At 48.3% G+C, this 16,295-nt stretch overlaps 1 protein-coding gene across 9 annotated transcripts in view; it reads right to left on the bottom strand.

Annotated features, from left to right (window-relative positions):
- Positions 1–16,295, bottom strand: part of EPHA10 (EPH receptor A10) — a 50,681-nt gene that overhangs the window by 10,962 nt on the left and 23,424 nt on the right. For 3 of the 9 annotated variants that reach the window (XR_012422367.1, XR_012422373.1, XM_045374153.2), the window contains exons 6-8: positions 8,651–8,784; positions 4,815–4,986; positions 631–739 (exon numbers count right to left, since the gene is read on the bottom strand). Coding sequence is in view for 4 of the 9 variants with exons in the window: in XM_045374153.2 (XP_045230088.2) it covers positions 631–739; positions 4,815–4,986; positions 8,651–8,784 (415 nt within the window). In the remaining 5 variants the exon portion in view is untranslated. Of the gene's footprint in view, positions 1–630; positions 740–4,011; positions 4,492–4,814; positions 4,987–8,650; positions 8,785–16,295 lie in introns of those variants that run through there. The other 6 variants (XR_012422374.1, XR_012422375.1, XM_045374162.3 and 3 more) reach the window with 4 other exon arrangements.

Raw genomic sequence — 16,295 nt, 5'->3', positions numbered from 1 at the left:
ATCTGGGTGACTCTGCCTGCAGCAGAGTGTAGCCCTGGGGAGAAGGGGAGGATACATGCCAGGAGGCCTCTGCTGCCTGCAAAAGGACTAGAATCTTCTCTGAACCAGACTCAAGCTCTACGTCTTTCCCCTTCCTCCTATTCCCTTTCTCTGCTCACCCTCCTGCAAGCTTCTTTCTGCTAGGGGTGGGAGGTTTCTGCTTTATGAATTGCCCTCCCTGTCCTGCCCCTCCCACACACATACATACACAAGATTTCTGTCTTTTCCCCCTTTTCCTGTGTTCAAGGGCCTCAAGAGGCCTGGGGGCCTCTGAGCACCTCCGGAGAATCCTAATCACACTGGAGCAGCCAGAGCTTGATTCCTTCCTCAGTGATGCCTTCTGACATTTAATGAGTTAAGGCGCTAAATCCCCTTCATCCCAGAGCGGCTGATCTAGCTGCAGTGCTGGCTGCCACAGGAACAGTGAGCGGGGGAGGGGCCAGAACGATGCACACCTATATCTGTACAGCAGTGTGCTTGCGGGTACAAATCTGCCTGTGTGGAAAGCGGGCAGAGATACCTGTGAGCACACATTACTGTGCACGGGACATGGCACACCAGGGGTCACCTAGGCTGGGGCCAGCCACCTACCTCCTCCAAATGGCCAGCACACTCATCACGGAGCCCAGGACGAGGAGGGCTGAGATGGTCACTACGGTGACGACAACAGCGGGGCTCTGGTCCCTGGACCCTGAGGCAGCTGGGAGGAAAATCACGAGGTTGAGGCGGGCAGAGGACCAGGCTCCTAGGCAAGCCCCGGGGCAGACTCCTGTCCTCACCCTGTAGCAGGATTCCCACAGCACCTCTGCACTTGGCACTGTCTCCCAGCCACAGAGGTGCCAAGGCAGTCCCACTGACCACAGTGGCACCTGGAGTCCCAAGAGCTTCCTCTACTCTCAGGGCAGGACACCTCCACGGCAGCCCAGCTCCTGCTCAGAGAGACAGGCAGGAGTCCAGACAGGCAGGGCCAGGCCTCTCTCTATGCCTTTCAGATGAGCAGTGAGAGATTCAAAGTCACTCTGCAGGAGGAATGACCTCTGCTCTGAGCTCCCTACGCCCCATCCAGACCATCCACCAACAATAATAAAAAGGGCTAATGGTAACTGCACCTTACTCCATTCAAGACACTGGGCCATTTGCCTTCACTATACTGTCTTGTTTCATCATCACAATAATCCAGGAAGGCATTACCGTCTCCATCTTACAGCTGAGGAAACTAAGGTTGAGAAATTACATAATTTGCCCAAGATCACATGGCTAAAAAGTGGTGAACCTAAGATTTGAGCATGACTCCAAAAGTCTCTGCCTGATTCCAAAGTTTCTGCTTTGAACTATTTCCCCAAGAGAGCAGCCCAGAGGACCCTCGCTCTCAGCCCTATTCATCAATCTCTCCAACCGACCCATCCATCCATCCAACCTACGTGCCCAGTTTGCATTAGTACTGAGGAGACAGTGATGAATCTGGAGGGGTGCATGAACCTATGGGTGAGATAGAAACAAAAATCTTAACTGTAGGATGGAAAAAGAAACAGAAATGAGCAGAGCTGAGCAGAGGCACAATAATTTCTTCCTAAAGTCAATGAGGAAGGCTTCACAAAGAAAGGTGCCATCTGAACTGGACCTGCAGATTGGAAGGATTTTTGATGGTGCTTTGATGCACACGCTGGGTCTGAAAATGGCAAGTCGTCCCATGTGTCTGGGAAACAGACTGCACGAAGGCGGAGAGTGGCAAATAGGAAGCTGGAGGGTGGGAAGACGGAGGGAACTGGGGGAGCCAGAACCTGGAGGGCCTTGAATGCTAAGCTAAGGAGTAAAAACTTTCTCCTGTGGGCAACAGGGAGCAGTGGAGAGAGTTCCTGCCCAAGAAGAAAAGGAATGAGGGCGTCTGCTGAGGTGAGAGTGAGGATGGAGAGGAGGTGCTTGAGAGAGGTGAAGGTTTGGCGTAACTATTAGGAATGGGAAAAGTACTAAGTGGCCCTGAAGACTGAACTGAGATTGGAAAGTACACCTCTGCAGGCAGCTTCCGCGTGGGACATGGGGAGGAGAAAGGTCCAAGTCTGGGGACTAGCAGGTGAACGCAGCAAGACGCCCAGGGAATGAGGGCTGGCAGAGTTAGGGGGTATTTCTGATGAGCTCATCTGCAGGGGCTGGGTAGAGATGGGTGTGGGGCCCGGAGGAGCTAAAAGCCTTGAAGATGAGGTAGGATCCAGTGAGCTGTCTTTCGGATGTCACAGAGCATGTGAGGAGGAACAGAAGAGGAGAGTTAGAGACCAAAAATGCTAGAGTCAAAGAGGGTATTTCAGAACCCAGGGTTCCAGAGGTAAAGAGGGTCAAGGGTCTGGGCATGGACAGAGGGGAACAGAGTTGCCAAGAACTGCTTGAAATGAGGCATCCATGTGGACACAGAAATGGAGAAGATGCCAGCAGTGGGCAGCCTCTGAGATGGCATCCCTACCTCCTGGTATCCATTCCCCGTGAGTGCAGGCTGGACTCACTTCTAATGAACAGAATATGGCAAGAGTACTGGGGTGTCATTCCCAAGATGAGTAAACAAGACGAATGGCTTCTGTCTTGGGTGCCCTCTCCCTGGCTCACAGTCTCTGGAAGAACCTAGCGGTTGTGGTGAGCAGCCCTAAGGAGAGGCCCATGGGGCAAGGAACAGCGTGCCTTAGCAGCAACCAGCAAGACCCCGAGGAGGGAGGTGAACTCTCCCCCAGCTAAGCTCCGAGATGATCACAGCCCCTGAGGACAACTTGACGGCAGCCTTGGAAGAGACCCTAAGTCGCTGGCACCTAGCTGAGAGGCACCTATATTACCCATCCATGGAAAAATAAGATATTCAATATTTGTCGTTTTCACCTGCTAGATGTTGCAGCAACTTGTTACATAGCAACAGGTAACTAGCACAGTGGTGACGCATAAATGTTCACCAAGACCTTGACTGGGGGCCGGGCATGGTGGCTCACACCTGTAATCCTAACACTTTGGGAGGTCAAGACAGGAGAACTGCTTTCAGCCCAGGAGTTCGAGACCAGCCTGGGCAACATAGTGAAACCCCAACAAAGTAAAAATATTAGCTGGGCATGGTGGCGAGCGCCTGTGGTCTCAGCTACTTGGGAAGCTGGGGTGGGAGGATCACTTAAGCCCGGAAAGTTGAGGCTGCAGTGAGCTGTGACTGTGCCACTGTACTCCAGCCTAGGTGACACAGTAAGACCCTATCTCAAACAAACAAACAAACGAAAATCTCAGTTTGGAGACACAGCTCATGGGAAACCACACTCTGCAGATTAGGAGAACCATAGCCATGGCCACAGGAAGGGGGGCTGGGGATCTCAGCAGTCTCTACCAACTGAGAGGTACCCAATGAATGCAGACCATCAGCCCTTCTCCGCTGACAGCCCCCAGCTCCTGCCCCCCACACGCCCACTCCAGAAAAACCTGCCCGCCTTTGTTCAGATGGCTTCCTCTCCCCAAAATGCCTCCCTGCCCATCTGTACACATTCAAATATTCCCCAGCTTTAATCTCCTCTTTCCAGCACCTGGCCGAGGTCTAACACTTTTTGCATTCAGGCAAGAAGTGTGGTCTTTCTTCCCAGAACTCAGACCCCTTCAACATTTTATCTTCACCTTGCTTTGGGCTCAGAGCTCTTCCTATCTTGGATTAGAGTCATGTAGCAGGTTGGAAAGAATTATTATCTTGACAGCTGGTGCCAGAATGCCTCTTAGGGGGAACCGCCTTTGTTCAGGAAAATATTTTCATGAGCTGCTCAGGGTAGATAGAGGTGAGATCCTGAGGGCCAGGTTAGCAGCAGGCAAAGCAACAAGACAGCTAAACTGCTCTGCACACATCAGGGAATTGGGGAGTGGGTGGGGAGAAGAGGAACCAGGGGAGGGAAGTAAAGGAGGAGGGAGGAAAGCACAATATTGTGGAGAAGCCAGAGATGTTTTCAGATGAGGATATTCAATGTCCAGTTTTTGTTTGGTTTTGGTAACAGCTTTATTGAGATATCATTCACATAACATGTGATTTACCCACTTAAGGTACGCAATTCTTCCTCCTTTTTTTTTTTTTTTTTTTTTTTGAGACAGAGTCTCACTCTGTGACCCTAGGCTGGAGTGCAGTGGCACAATCTTGGCTTGCTGCAACCTCTGCCTCGCGGTTTTAAGCGATTCTCATGCCTCAGCCTCCCGAGTAGCTGGGATTATAGGTGCCCGCCACCATGCCCAGCTAATTTTTGTATTTTTAGTAGAGACAGGGTTTCACCATGTTGGCCAGGCTGGTGTCGAACTCCTGACCTCAGGTGATCCACCTGCTTCGGCTTCCCAAAGTGCTGGGATTACAAGTGTGAGCAACCGCGCCTGGTTGCAATCCTTATTTGTTGTTTTTATCACTGCAATGCAACCCCTTCATATCCATCAACCTTCAGTGAAGTCAGCATCACGCTCTAAGGCCTGGTGAGGAAAGGGACAGTGTCCCATGTTTGGGTCTCTATCCAAACTGAGTCTCTATCCAGCTGAGACATGGGTTATAGCTGTTCACAAACCCCTCTCCTGTGGGCTCCTCCAGGACAGTTTCCCAATCTAATTCAAGTCGGTGAACAGGCATTAGTCAGTGGATTCCAAAGTCATTAATTAATTAGGCTGTAATCAAACTGTTCTGCAGGCTCCCTTAATGGCACAGATAACTCCAGATAACTCTCTATTTGTCTCCCTGCCTCAGCCCCGTGCAGGGTTCTGTCTATCTAGGTCCCTGTCCACTCATACACACTACTTACCCTCCCCCGGGGTCTGTACTTCAATGCTGGGGTTAAAGCTCTGGGCCTCCCAGGATGGCCCCGGGGAAGCAGCCCGGATCTGAAAGACGTAGCGGGTAGCTGGCTTCAGGTTGGTGACAGTGACTGTGGGCGCCCCTGTCTTCACCATGGAGTAAGTCTGCTCACTCTGACCCTGGAGAGAGATCAAGAAGTGAAGCCCACCAGCGCCAGGTCCGCTGTTCTAGGAGAACAAAGGGTGAACAGGAACAGGGAGGCAGGAGAAGCATCCTTAGGTGAACGTGGGCTGAGTGGGAAAACCCAACCCCAATCATCTTGGGGGTTCCCAGGGATCTTTCCCTTGGATCCTCAGCCCCTGTCTTCACTGCAAGCTCCCACCCACACTCTGTGGCACTTGTAGCTGAGAATAGCCCCACCTCTGCGTAAGAGAAATTTTAGAGAAGATGCCAGATCCTCCTTCCGGGGGATGATAGGATGAGGGCCACCAGGGCCTGTCCATCCAGGCTGAGCTGGGCCAGTGCCCTAGGCAGGCCTGAAGCCTCAGAGGACAGAATGAGAGAATGAGCCCTAACCCACGAAAGCCCCCAATGGCCCACAAGGCTTTTCCTTTCCTTGATGTCTGATTTTCACAACTGTCCTGCAAGGCTCAGAGGACAGAAAGTATTATCTTATTTCTTTGTTTCACAGATAAGGAAACCCAGCTTAGAGGGGTAAAGACTCCCCCAAGGCCCCAGCTGGAGCTATCACTGATGAGCGCCTACTCAGTGCCAGCTTCTACATGAGACTCTTTACCTTCCGTGAGCCTCACAATGGCCCTGTGGAGTCAGCATTTCCACCTCCTTTTTAGGTGAAGTTCACATCAAGGAAGGGGCCGGTGCGCCCTCGGAATCCCTGCAGAGCCTGTGTTTTTTCCTTAACATCATGCTGCCCCCCACTCCACCCCAACACACCTGACAATGGCATACTAGAGATGCTCCTCCTGTCGTTTCGTCCCTGCCCACACCTTATTAGAGTCCCTGCCATATTCACAGCCCTGGAAGGTTACTCTCCCCGCTGATATTCTGTGGCTCCAGCTTTTTGACCATAGCATTCAGGAATTGGGACGAACTTTGACCCAAGCTGGGCCAATCAGAATCTCTCTTCCAGGCATCTCAACAATCCATTGAAAGATGGAGAAGCAGTGGCTTCAGGACCTCCAAGGTAGGGCAGGCTAGGGGCAGGGAGGAGGAAGGAACAAGGCTGCCCACCTGGGCATTGGCAATGTGCTGCAAGCAAGCCCCTCTGCAACGTGGGCTGGACTGGTGTGCAGAGAGAAAGGTTGAGATGAGAAGCACTGTGGCTCCAGAGAGGAGCTGCCGGACACCCGCCCAGGTCCAGCAAGGCTTCTGCTCATCAGGCTCCATGAGGGTGCCCTGAAGCCTTTCAAATATAGCACTTTTATACCTGATACTTGTTTCTTTTTTCTTTTTCTTTTTTTTTTTTTTTGTTTTTTGAGACAGAGTCTCGCTGCGTCACCCAGGCTGGAATGCAGTGTGGTGCAATCTCGGCTCACTGCAACCTCCGCCTCCCGGGTTCAAGCAGTTCTCCCTGCCTCAGCCTCCTGAATAGCTGGGATTAGCAGGGAGTAGCAGGCACCCACCACCATGCCTGGCTAATTTTTGTATTTTTAATCAAGACTGGGTTTCGCCATGTTAGCCAGGCTGGTCTCAAACTCCTGACCTCAGGTGATCCACCTGCCTTGGCCTCTCGAAGTGCTGGGATTACAGGCGTGAACCACCACGCCCGGCCTTGTTCCTTCTTTTTTGTTGTATTTGGGGTTTTGGTGGGTTTTCTTGAGACAGGGTCTCACTCTGTTGCCCAGGCTGGAATGCAGCAGTGCAATCACTGCTCACTGCAGTCTTGACTTCCTAGGCTCAAGCGATCTTCCTGCTTCAGCCTCCCAAGTTGCTGGGACCACAGGCGCACACCACCATACCTGGCTAATTTCTTTTTTGTAGAGGTGGGGGTCTCACTTTGTTGCCCAGGCTGGTCTTGAACTCCTGGCCTCAAGCCATCCTCCCGTCTCAGTTTCCCAAAGTGCTGGGATCACAGGTGGTAGCCACTGAGCCTGGTCCTTGCTCCTCTTTTTGAGGGTTTTCATGCTCAGCAGCCTGGGAGCATCCACCCACCTCAGCCTTGGGACTCTCGTCTGTGCCCTGATCCTCAAAGTCCATTCAGTGAGTCCTTTCTAAGCATCTGCTTCCCAGTGTCCTTTGCTGCTGTCCCTAAACATCAGCATTCCTCAAGGCTCTGTCCTGGCCACTCTTCTCAGACACATTCCCCTTCTCGTTTCTCTCCTCCAGTCCCCTGGCAGCAGCTACTGTCTCTATGCTGAGAGCCCCCAACTCACACTCTCTCTCTCTCTCTCTCTCTCTCTCTCTCTCCAGGCCAGATCTCTCCCTTAAGGTTCAGCAAGTCCACCTGGATCTCTCACAGGCCACCTGAATGCTAGATGAGCAAAACCAGGTTCATCATCTTGCTCCAAGCCTGTGCTTCCACCTCAGTGCTTCTCCATCTCAGTCAGTGGTACCTCATACTCTGGGTTACCCAGGTTAGACACCCAGTAGTGACTCAGGACTCTCTCCTCCTTCTCACTCACCCCCAACACTCACAGGTCTCAATAGACTCCTAGTATTCAAAAACTATTTTCAGCAAAGGAGTCCCTCATGTCATTGAGGAGTGAGTGAAGTTCTGACACATGTAGAAGCTGAAAGAGGTTTCACTTTAGTGAATATAATTTGCACCGAAGTGAGAAACAGTTTAATGGTAGCTTGCATATCAGATTTAAATATAATAAATTGGCCGGGTGCAGTGGCTCACGCCTGTAATCCCAGCACTTTGGGAGGCTAAGGCAGGTGGATCACCTGAGGTCAGGAGATCGAGACCAGCCTGATCAACATGGAGAAACCCTGTCTCTCCTAAAAATACAAAACTTAGCCGGGTGTAGTGGTACATGCCTGTAATCCCAGCTACTTGGGAGGCTGAGACAGGAGAATCGCTTGAACCTGGGAGATGGAGGTTGCAGTGATCTGAGATCACGCCACTGCACTCCAGCCTGGCAACAAGAATGAAACTCTGTCTCCAAATAAATAAATAAATAAAAATAAAGATAATAAACTTATGGGGAAAAGAGCAGATTGGGATGTGACTCCATTTGTTACATCACAGCTAAGCTGCAACCACAGATTGACAATGGATACAAGAGGTCAGCAAAAATCAGCACAAGTATCCTATGGGGATCAATTGGCTATATGGAGTTCACAATCAAGAGTTCTGTACATATTTTATTATCACTGTAAATGCTGTGCTACACATTTTTTATATGATTGGAATTATAATAACTCATACATTTATTGTTCTGGAAAGCTGGCTGTTAAACATCTACCAGCACACCACCACACCTAGCAATGTGCTCCATGGTCAGGCATTTTTGTAAAATTAGAAACGATATGATCTTTCTGTGTCCTTTTTCTTTAAAAGGGCTCTACATATGGTACGTATAAGATTCAGCCACACAAAATCTGGGCCGGGCCCCAGAAAAAGCTCTTTGTCAACTGAAACACTAGGTGACATGGGGACAATGGAGATGGTTGGTGATGGAGATAGACCTGAGCTGAGAGAGGAAGAGCAGGAGTCCGGGGGAGGACGGGGAGACTCGAGCCTGGGGCCCCTAGGAGACGGGCGGTTCTGTTTACAAAGGGAGTAACAAGGGCTTTTGCTGGGAGGACTGCCTGAAGAACCGGAAGCGCGGTGGGACAGGTGCGGGGCAGGCTCCAGGTCCCTCCCAGACACGCACTCACCTTCTCGTAGTATCGGATCTCGTACTCCGTGCCATTGGCCCCAGGGGCTCCGGCAGGGATGGGCTCCCGCCACGACAGGGACACGCTCTGGGGTTCCACTCGTTCCCTGCGGATCTCATCCTCCTCCCAGGGCGCTGAAAGTAAGTAATGTGGGATTCTCCACCTTGCCCACCTGCACGGCAGGGCTGGGGGTTGGGGGAAGAGGGTGAGGCGTGCGTGGCTGTGGGACGGAACTAGAGAGGCCTGGGGCGTGGTCTAAGGGGTTGTGGGCGGGGCTAGGGAACAGTCTGAGAGGCGTGGCCAAAGGGGAGGAGTCTGTGGGACCAGAGGAAAGAGGCCTCTCTGCCCGCACAGCCCTTTTGTTTATTGTCCCGTAGAGGAAAAGTATTAGGCCTTCTGCTGCTTGCCCACCCCTTACACCCCAGCTTCTCTCATGGTGGTTGGCTCTAATGCTCCAGGCTCTTTCTATACTTGCTGCAGCTTGGAGACATAAGAGAGCATTTAGAGGCAGAAAGACCTGCTACTTAATAATTCCAATGGTCTGACCAAGAGGTAATACACTCGGCCGGGCGCGGTGGCTCACGCCTGTAATCCCAGCACTTTGGGAGGCCAAGGCGGGTGGATCACGAGGTCAGGAGATCGAGACCATCCTGGCCAACACGGTGAAACCCCGTCTCTACTAAAAATACAAAAAATTAGGCGGGTGTCATGGCGGGCGCCTGTAGTCCCAGCTGCTGGGGAGGCTGAGGCAGGAGAATGGCATGAACCCGGGAGGCGGAGGTTGCAGTGAGCCGAGATCGTGCCACTGCACTCCAGCCTGGGTGACAGAGGGAGACTCCATCTCAAAAAAAAAAAAAAAAAAAAAAGAGGTAATACACTCAACAAACTAGAAATAGAAGGAAATTATCCCAAAAGAATAAAGGACATATATGAAAAGCCTACAGTGAGTATCATACCCAATGGTGAAACACTGGAAGCTGCCTTCCTTCCAACATCAGGAAAAGGGTAAGATGTCTGCTGTCATTACTTTTATTCATCATAATACCAGAAGTTCTAGCCAGAGTAGTTAGGCAAGAAAAAGAAATAAAAGGCATCCAAACTGGAAAAGCAGCAGGAAATTTATCTCTGTTTACAGATGACATGATCTTATATATAGAAAACCCTAAAGATTCTACACATGAAATTGTTAGGCCAGGTGTGGTGACTTGTGCCTATAATCCCAGCACTTTGGGAGGCTGAGGCAGGCGGATCACGAGGTCAAGAGATCCAGACCGGCCAGCCGGGTGGATCACTTGAGGTCAGGCCGAGGTGGGTAGATCACTTGAGGCCAGGAGTTTGAGACCAGCCTGATCAAATGACGAAACCCTATCTCTGCTTAAAAAATACAAAATTAGGCAGGCATAGTGGTGCACACCTGTAATCCCAGCTACTTGGGAGGCTGAGGCCAGAGAATCGCTTGAACCCAGGAGGTGGAGGTTTCAGTGAGCCAAGATTGCGCCATTGCACTCCAGCCTGGGCAACAAAAGCAAAACTCTGTCTCAGGGGGAAAAAAAAAAAAGAGAGAGCGATGGAGATCATCCCAGCCAACATGGTGAAACCCCATCTCTACTAAAGATACAAAAATGAGCTGGGTGTTGTGGTGCATGCCTGTAGTCCCAGCTATTCGGGAGGCTGAGGCAGGGGAATCACTTGAACCTGGGAGGCAGAGGTTGCAGTGAGCCAAGATCGTGCCACTGCATTCCAACCTGGGCAACAGAGCAAGACTTCATCTCAAAAGAATAAAATAAAATTTAGAACTAATAAACAAAATACAGCAATGTTGCAGAATACAATACCAATGCACAAAAATTTGTTGTGTTTCTATACACAAGGAACAATTCAAAAAGGAAATTAGGAAAACAATCCCACTTACAATAGCATCAAAAATAATAAAATACTTAGACATAAACTTAATCAAAGGGATGAAAGACTTTTATACAGAAAACTGTAAAATATTGCTGACAGAAATTAAATAAAACACAAATAATTGGAAAGGTATCCTGTGTTCATGGAATAGAACACTTAATATTGTTAAAATGTCTCTACTACCAAAAGTGATCTACGGATTCAATGCAATCCTATCAAAATCCCAGGCATTTTTTTGCAGAAATACAAAAAACATCCTAAAATTAATATGGAATCTGAAAGGACCGTAAATAGTCAACACAATCATGGGAAGGAAAAATAAAGCTGGGCCAGAGGCAGTGGCTCACACCTGTAATCCCAGCACTTTGAGAGGCCAAGGCAAGAGAATCACTTGAGGCCAGCAGTTCGAGACCAGCCTGGGCAACACGGTGAGACTCTATCATTTACAAAAACCAACCAACAACAAAACCTACACACACACACGCAAAGGTAGAGTCCTCACATTTCGTGACCTCAAAACATATTTCAAAGCTACAGTAATCAAAACAATATGGTACAGACATATAGACCAATGAAACAGAATACAGAGCCCAGAAATAACTCCTCTCCATGTATGGTCAAATGATCTCCCACAAGAGTACCAAGGTTATGCTATACAGAAAGGATAGTCTCTTCACCAAATGACACTGAGAAAAGTGAATATCCACCTGCAAAAGAATGAAGTTGGATGCTCACCTAACATCATATAAAAAAAATGAACTCAAAGTGGATTAAAGACCTAAATGTAGGATCTGAAATGATAAAACTCCTAGAAGAAAACACAGGAGAAAGCTTCATGACACTGGATTTGGCAATGATTTCTTGGATATAACACCAAAAGCACAGGCAGCAAAAACAAAAATAGACAAATGAGACTACATCAAACCTTTGCAGGGCAAAGGCAACAATAATCAGAGTGAAGAGGCAATCTTTGAAATGGGAGAAAATGCTTGCTAACCATTTATCTAAGGGGTTAATATCCAGAATGTATAAAGAACATCTAGAACTCAACAACAAAGACCAAATAACTCAATTAAAAAATAGAGACAGCGGGAGTGGAGAAGGAACAAAGAAATCTATGACTGACTGTGATCATTTAGTTGTAAACAACACTGCACTCAGACCAGCTTGAGTAGACATTTCTTCAAAAAGGATATACAGGCCGGGCAGGCGTGGTGGCTCTTGCCTGTAATCCCAGCACCTGGGGAGGCCAAGGGGGCAGATCACCTGAAGTCAAGAGTTTGAGACCAGCCTGGCCAACGTAGTGAAGCCCTGTCTGTACTGAAGATACAAAAGTTAGCTGGGCGTGGTGGTGTGCACCTGTAATCCCAGTTACTTGGGAGGCTGAGGCACAAGAATTGTTTGAACTTGGGAAGCGGAGTTTGCAGTGAGCTGAGATTGCACCACTGCACTCCAGCCTGGGCAACAGCGTGAGACTCTGCCTCAAAAAAAAAAAAAAGATATACAAAAGGCCAAGAAGCACAGGAAAAGATGCTTAATATCATTAATCATCAGGGAAATGCAAATCAAAATCACAATGAGATATCACCTCACATCCTTTAGGATGACCACTACCAAAAATATAGAACATAACAAGTGTTGGCAAGGACATGAAAAAATTGGAACCCTTGTACACCGTTGTGTAGCAATGTAAATTGGTAGGAATGTAAATTGGTGCAGCTGCTATGGAAAACAATATGGAGGTTCCTCAAAAAATTATAATTACTATACGATCTAGCAATCCTGTTTCAAGGCATATATCCAAATGAACTGAAATCAGGTCTTGAAGAGATACTGCTCACCCATGTTCATTGTGGCATTATCCACAATGGCCAAGAGGTGAAAGCAACCTAAATGTTCATAAGTGGATAAATGGATAAAGAAAATATGGTGTATACTCCATGGAATACTATGCAGCCATGAAAAAGTATGAGTTCATGTCCTTTGCAGGGACATGGATGAAACTGGAAACCATCAATCTAAGCAAACTATCACAAGGACAGAAAACCAAACACTGCATGTTCTCACTCATTGGTGGGAGTTGAACAATGAGAACACATGGACACAGGGCAGGGAACATCACACACTGGAGCCTGTTAGGGGTGGGGGTGGGGGGAGGGACAGTAGTAGGAGAAATACCTAATGTAAATGACGAGTTGATGGGTGCAGCAAACAACATGGCACATATATACCTATGTAACAAACCTGCACGTTGTGCACATGTACCCTAGGACTTAAAGTATAATAATAAAAGAGTAAAAAAAAAGAAAAAAGAAAAAAGAATATGTAGTGTATACATACAAGAGGATATTATTCAGTCCTTAAAAAGAAGAAAACTCTGTCATATGCTACAGTATGAATGAACCTTGAAGACATTATGCTAAGTGAAATAATCCGTCACAAAAAGACAAATACTGCATGATTCCACTTATGTGAGGTATCTAAAGTAGTCAAACTCTTTGAAACAGAAAGTAGAATAGTAGGCCAGGTGCAGTGACTCATGTTTGTAATCTCAGTGACTCATGCCTGTAAACCCAGCACACTTTGGTAGGCCAAGGCAGGTAGATCACTTGAGGCCAGGAATTCAAGACCAGCCTGGCCAATGTGGTGAAACCCTGTCTCTACTAAAAATACAGAAATTAACCAGGTGTGGTGGGGGGCACCTATAATCTCAGCTACTTGGGAGGCTGAGGCAGGAGAATCACTTGAACCCAGGAAGCAGAGGTTGCAGTGAGCCAAGATTGCACCAGTGCCCTCTAGCATGGTTGATAGAGTGAGACCCTGTCCCAGCACCACCCCCCCCCAAAAAAAAGGAAGTAGAATGGTAGTTGCCAGGGGAGGGTGGTGGGGGTAAAGGGGAGTTGTTGACTGGATATAGAATTTCAGCTTTGCAAGATGAAAAAGTTCTACACCCCAGGTATGAGAGCTCATGTCTGTAATCTCAGCACTTTGAGAGAACCAAGGTGGGAGGATCGCTTGAGCCCAGGAGTTCAATACCAGCCTGGACAACAAAGTGAAACCCTGTCTCTACAAAATTAAAAAAATTAGCTGGGCATGATGCCACACACCTGTGGTCCCAGCTACGTGGGAGGCTGAGACAGGAGGATTGCCTAACACCAGAAGGTCAAGGCTGCCACTGCACTCCAGCCTAGGCAATACAGCGAGACCCAGTCTCAAAAAAAAAAAAAAAAAAAAAAATTAAAAAAAGGAAAAGAAAAAGTTACAGAGATCCATTGGACAACATATCTAGTTAACATTACCATACTATACACATAAAATGGGTTAAGATGATACATTTTATGTGTTTTTTACAATAAAAAAAATGATGCCCAGGTCACAACCCAGAGCAAACAAATCATCATCTCTGTAGGCTGGAGCTCAGGGATTAGTTGCTTTATTTTTTAAGTTTCTTGGTGATTCCAGTGTGCAGGCAAGTTTGAGAACAGCCGGTCTAGATGACGTCAGATGAACAGCAGCATACACACACATACACACATGTATGGGAGGTAATAAGGTCTGAGGTTAGTGTTCAGCAAAGGGGTTTCCAAGAGAAGATGCCAGGAAGGCAGTGGGAGAAATGGTTCTGGGGCTCAGAAAAGGTGTCTGGGAGAAAGATGGAGATGCAGGAGCCATGAGAAGGTGAAGGGATGAAACCATCCAGGGAAAATGCATAGAAAGAGAAGAGGAAAGGCTTTCAGGGAATAAGCCTGAGAAACGCCAACATTTAAGAACCAGGCAAAGGAGAATAAGCTTGACAAGAAGCAGCCAGAGAGGCAGGAGGAAGACCATGGTGATGGAAGCCCAGGGAAGAGAACATTTAGGAAGGTTCCCTCCTGACTTTTCCGGTGGTCAGCCCACTATTGGTCCACAAGCAAGTGATCTTACTCCCTGATCCTTGGTTTCCCCATCTGTCAAATGGGAACAATGATGACACCTCCTAGGCTTGCTGTGGGAATTTTATGAAGTCATGTGTATGAGGGACTGAGCATTCCAGCAAGAGGAGCGGGCGCTGGGCAATGTCTTACGCTGACAGGAGACAGAGTAAGATGATGATTCAAACTTCCCACTGGCTTTCATAAAGTGGACGTTCCTGGTGCCTTCCGGGGATTGAGGAAAGTACTGATCAGACAGTAATAAGGCAAGGGAGTGGAGACAGGGAGTAGGTGGCTCAGGCTCTGATAAGTGCGTGGATGTGGTTTCTAGTCTTCAATGTTATATACAGCTAGCAGCCTCCACTCCATGTCTTTCCCAAATTCCAATTAAAACATAAAGACACAGTAAGAGTTGAAAACCTACACCCTCACCATAAACTAGTCTTGACAGCTGATCGCCAGAATGGGCGCTGGAGAGAAGAGTGGCACATTTCTACTTTGATTAAGCCAGTGGGACTAGATCAAAAAGTGCAATTGTAATGAATCCCCAGTCTACACTGCCCACAGAGTAGCATTGCCTCCCATTCTAAAAATAACTCGAAAAATCCTTTATTCCTCCATTCAGTGTCTGACCCTTTAAAAAAAAAAAAAAAAAAAAACCAGGTCTTTGTCAAGTGGACAATGCCCAGCCAGCACTCTACTGCAGAGCTGCTTTCGAGGAAGAGTGCTCTTCCCTATCCCCCAGGGGCGCTTCTCAGCCAAAATTCACTTTGAGATGGCAGCTCCCAGAAAAGACCTGAGCACAAAGGTGAGAGGAGTGATGAAGCATTCTAGGAGGTGGCAAAGTTCCTTGTGAATTCAGATAGGGGCAGAGATGGGGAAGGGAGGCTAGACATGTCAATTTTTTTTTTTTTTTTTTTTTTTTTTTTTGAGACGGAGTCTTGCTCTGTGCCCCAAGCTGGAGTGCAGTGGCGCGATCTCGGCTCACTGCAAGCTCCGCCTCCCGGGTTCACGCCATTCTCCCGCCTCAGCCTCCCGAGTAGCTGGGACTACAGGCGCCCACCACCTCGCCCGGCTAATTTTCTTGTATTTTTAGTAGAGACGGGGTTTCACCGTGTTAGCCAGGATGGTCTCGATCTCCTGACCTCGTGATCCGCCCGTCTCGGCCTCCCAAAGTGCTGGGATTACAGGCTTGAGCCACCGCGCCCGGCCGACATGTCAATTTTTGAGCTACATTTGTGGAAAGTATCAGATGGCCAGGATAGAGAGGATAGAGAGGTAGAAGATGGTTCCATTTCAGCTCCGAAGAGATAGTTAGATGAAAGCCTGATAAATCCTGCTAATGGAGTTAAAAACTAACACCCAGCACCTGCTCTCCAGCTGTAGCTTTGGGATAGGAATCAGCCAGCACCCAAGTGGGGCCAAAGTTGCAGCAGATACTATTGGAAACCTAGTCAATAGCCTTGTTCCCTTTCCTGCTAGTTGAGCTGAATTTTTGGTTCAGAGTCTGTCTCCCCATAGGTGACTTGGGTAAATTCTGGTTGTTCTAAGACATTTGTGTGCACTCATTCCCTTTGCCAATGAATGGTTTAGGGTTGGGCTTACTGTCCAGTTCTGGCCAACAAAAGAAGTTAGCTGGAGACATGGGATTCAGAGAAGTTTCTTGCTTTTGAAAAGATACCTGCAAGGAAGAAACAGTTCTTTTTCTGCCTCTGAATGGTAAGGATGTGACGTCTGGAGCTGCTGCAGCCGCCTTGCTACCATGAGGGAACCAGCCTATGTGATAAGAATGGCAGAATGGACAGACAGAAAAAACCTGGGTCCTTGAG

Source organism: Macaca fascicularis, chromosome 1, assembly GCF_037993035.2.
Source record: "Macaca fascicularis isolate 582-1 chromosome 1, T2T-MFA8v1.1".
Lineage (NCBI taxonomy): Eukaryota > Metazoa > Chordata > Mammalia > Primates > Cercopithecidae > Macaca > Macaca fascicularis.
The sequence above is the reverse complement of the archived record's forward strand: the minus strand, read 5'-3'. Positions and strand labels throughout refer to the sequence as shown.